The sequence below is a fragment of the Lathyrus oleraceus genome, chromosome 3 (assembly GCF_024323335.1).
Source record: "Lathyrus oleraceus cultivar Zhongwan6 chromosome 3, CAAS_Psat_ZW6_1.0, whole genome shotgun sequence".
Classification (NCBI taxonomy): Eukaryota; Viridiplantae; Streptophyta; class Magnoliopsida; order Fabales; family Fabaceae; genus Lathyrus; species Lathyrus oleraceus.
Genome location: NC_066581.1, coordinates 266,618,928 through 266,620,811, shown reverse-complemented (window position 1 = coordinate 266,620,811; position 1,884 = coordinate 266,618,928). Strand labels below are relative to the sequence as shown.

At 37.2% G+C, this 1,884-nt stretch overlaps 1 protein-coding gene across 1 annotated transcript; it reads left to right on the top strand.

Annotated features, from left to right (window-relative positions):
- The first annotated feature begins 836 nt into the window (after positions 1-836).
- Positions 837-1,403, top strand: LOC127130767 (uncharacterized). Its single transcript, XM_051059732.1, has one exon. It carries the CDS (start codon positions 837-839, stop codon positions 1,401-1,403), a length of 567 nt encoding a protein of 188 aa, XP_050915689.1.
- Positions 1,404-1,884: the final 481 nt, after the last annotated feature.

The window sequence follows — 1,884 nt, the reverse complement described above, 5'->3', positions numbered from 1 at the left end:
TGTAGAGAAGAAACTAAAGGTCATGAATATTGGTACACAACAGGTAGCTCAAATTCAGCCAATCTAGAATGTAAATTGTGAAATTTGTGGCGGACCTCATTTGACTGTATACTGTGTTGCAGTCGCGCAACATATGGAAGAGATAAAATTTCTGAAGCAGAACAACCCTTATTCTAACACTTATAATCCAGGATGGAAGAATCATCCAATTTTTGTGTGGAAAGATCAGTAAGGGAATGTTCAAAAGCAGGGTCCCATTCAATATCAGAACCAACCACAACAATATCGGCAACAAGCACCAAAAAAGGCCAATTGGGAACTTGTCATTAAAAATATGGCAGCTCAAAATTCCTAATTCCAAGAAGAAACAAGAAATAACCAGAGGAACACTACTGCGTCTATCAAAAATCTTGGAGTTCAGATGGGTCAGAGAGCAAAACAAATAGCCGGTTCTCGAGTATAAGGTTCTCTCCCAAGTGAAATAGTACAAAATCTGAGAAATCATGAGAATGTTAATGTTGTCACGACAAGAAGCCAAAAAGTTTCTAAAGATGAAGAAGAGAGGGAAACAAAGGTGGACCATGTCATGGAGGTAGTTCTGGAAGTGAGGGAAAATAAGAAAGAAGAAGAAGAAGTTATACCACCAGTAAAGCCAATTGAAGAGAAAAATAAAAAAGAGGCTAAACCTGTGATTAAGTTACCCTACCTTCAAAGAGTGACAAAGAAGGATCCAAGAGAGACATGCTTTGAGAAATTCATCACAATGTTAAAAAAAGATAGAGATCAATATGCCTTTCTTTGAAGCACTCAAGCAAATTCCCATGTAAAAAAAAATCATGAAAGAGGTAATCGCTGAAAAGAGACCAATAGGAGATGGGTCGGTAGCCTTGAATGAAAAGTGTAGTGCAATATCACCAGGTAGGAGAATCCCAAACAAGCAGAAGGATCTTGGAGCGGTCACATTCCCATGCACTATAAAAGGAAAAACTTTCAAGAAGGTACTAATTGGTTTTGGAGCCAGTGTGAGTCTTATGTCATTGTCAATCTACCAAAGGCTTGGTGTTGGAAATGTCAATGATACAAGGACAAATCTGAAGTTTGCAGATCACTCCATAAAGAATGCATATGGGATAGAGGAAGAAGTACTGGTGACAATAGAGAAATTTAGTTTTCCTGTTGATTTTGTGAACATAGACATACCTGAGGATGAAGAGACACCTAACATTATTGGTCAACCATTCATCCAGACAAGTCGATACAATTTCGACATAGACCACGGTACACTAACTTTAAAAGTTTATGATGATGAAATAACATTGAATGTTCTTGAAAACAGGAAGTTAGAGGTGGAAAAAGAATATCACTATCAAGTAGGCATGATCAGGACAAATGTGAGAGGCTAAAGTGACATGTCAACATCAAAAAAAGTCTCAAGAAGGCCATCTGAACTAGTCTCACCTCCATTAGCAACCCCAAGTAGAAAAACTCATATTTCCATTCCAAAAGCCACGAGAAAGAAGAGAAAGCGAAATCAAGGTAAAGATATGGAAGTTGGAAAGGATTTATGGCACAAAGGAATCCTTACCTCTGAAAAAGACGGGTTCTTAGTTTTGGAAAAGAAGTGCAACAAGGTATGGAAGCTGAAGTACCCCGCATAACATGGAGAATGAGGCGTCAAACTAATGACGATAAAGGAGTGCTGCTTGGGATGCAACCCCAGGAAAGTATTCATAATTTTTCTTTTTAGTTTTAATTTTATATTAATTTATGAGTTTTGTTTGCTTTAAGTGGTTTATTTTCTAATTATTTACTTTCATCTAGTAATATGATAATTGTAACTTTAGTGGTTGTATGAAAAGTACCCAAACTGAAGGCATGTGTGTC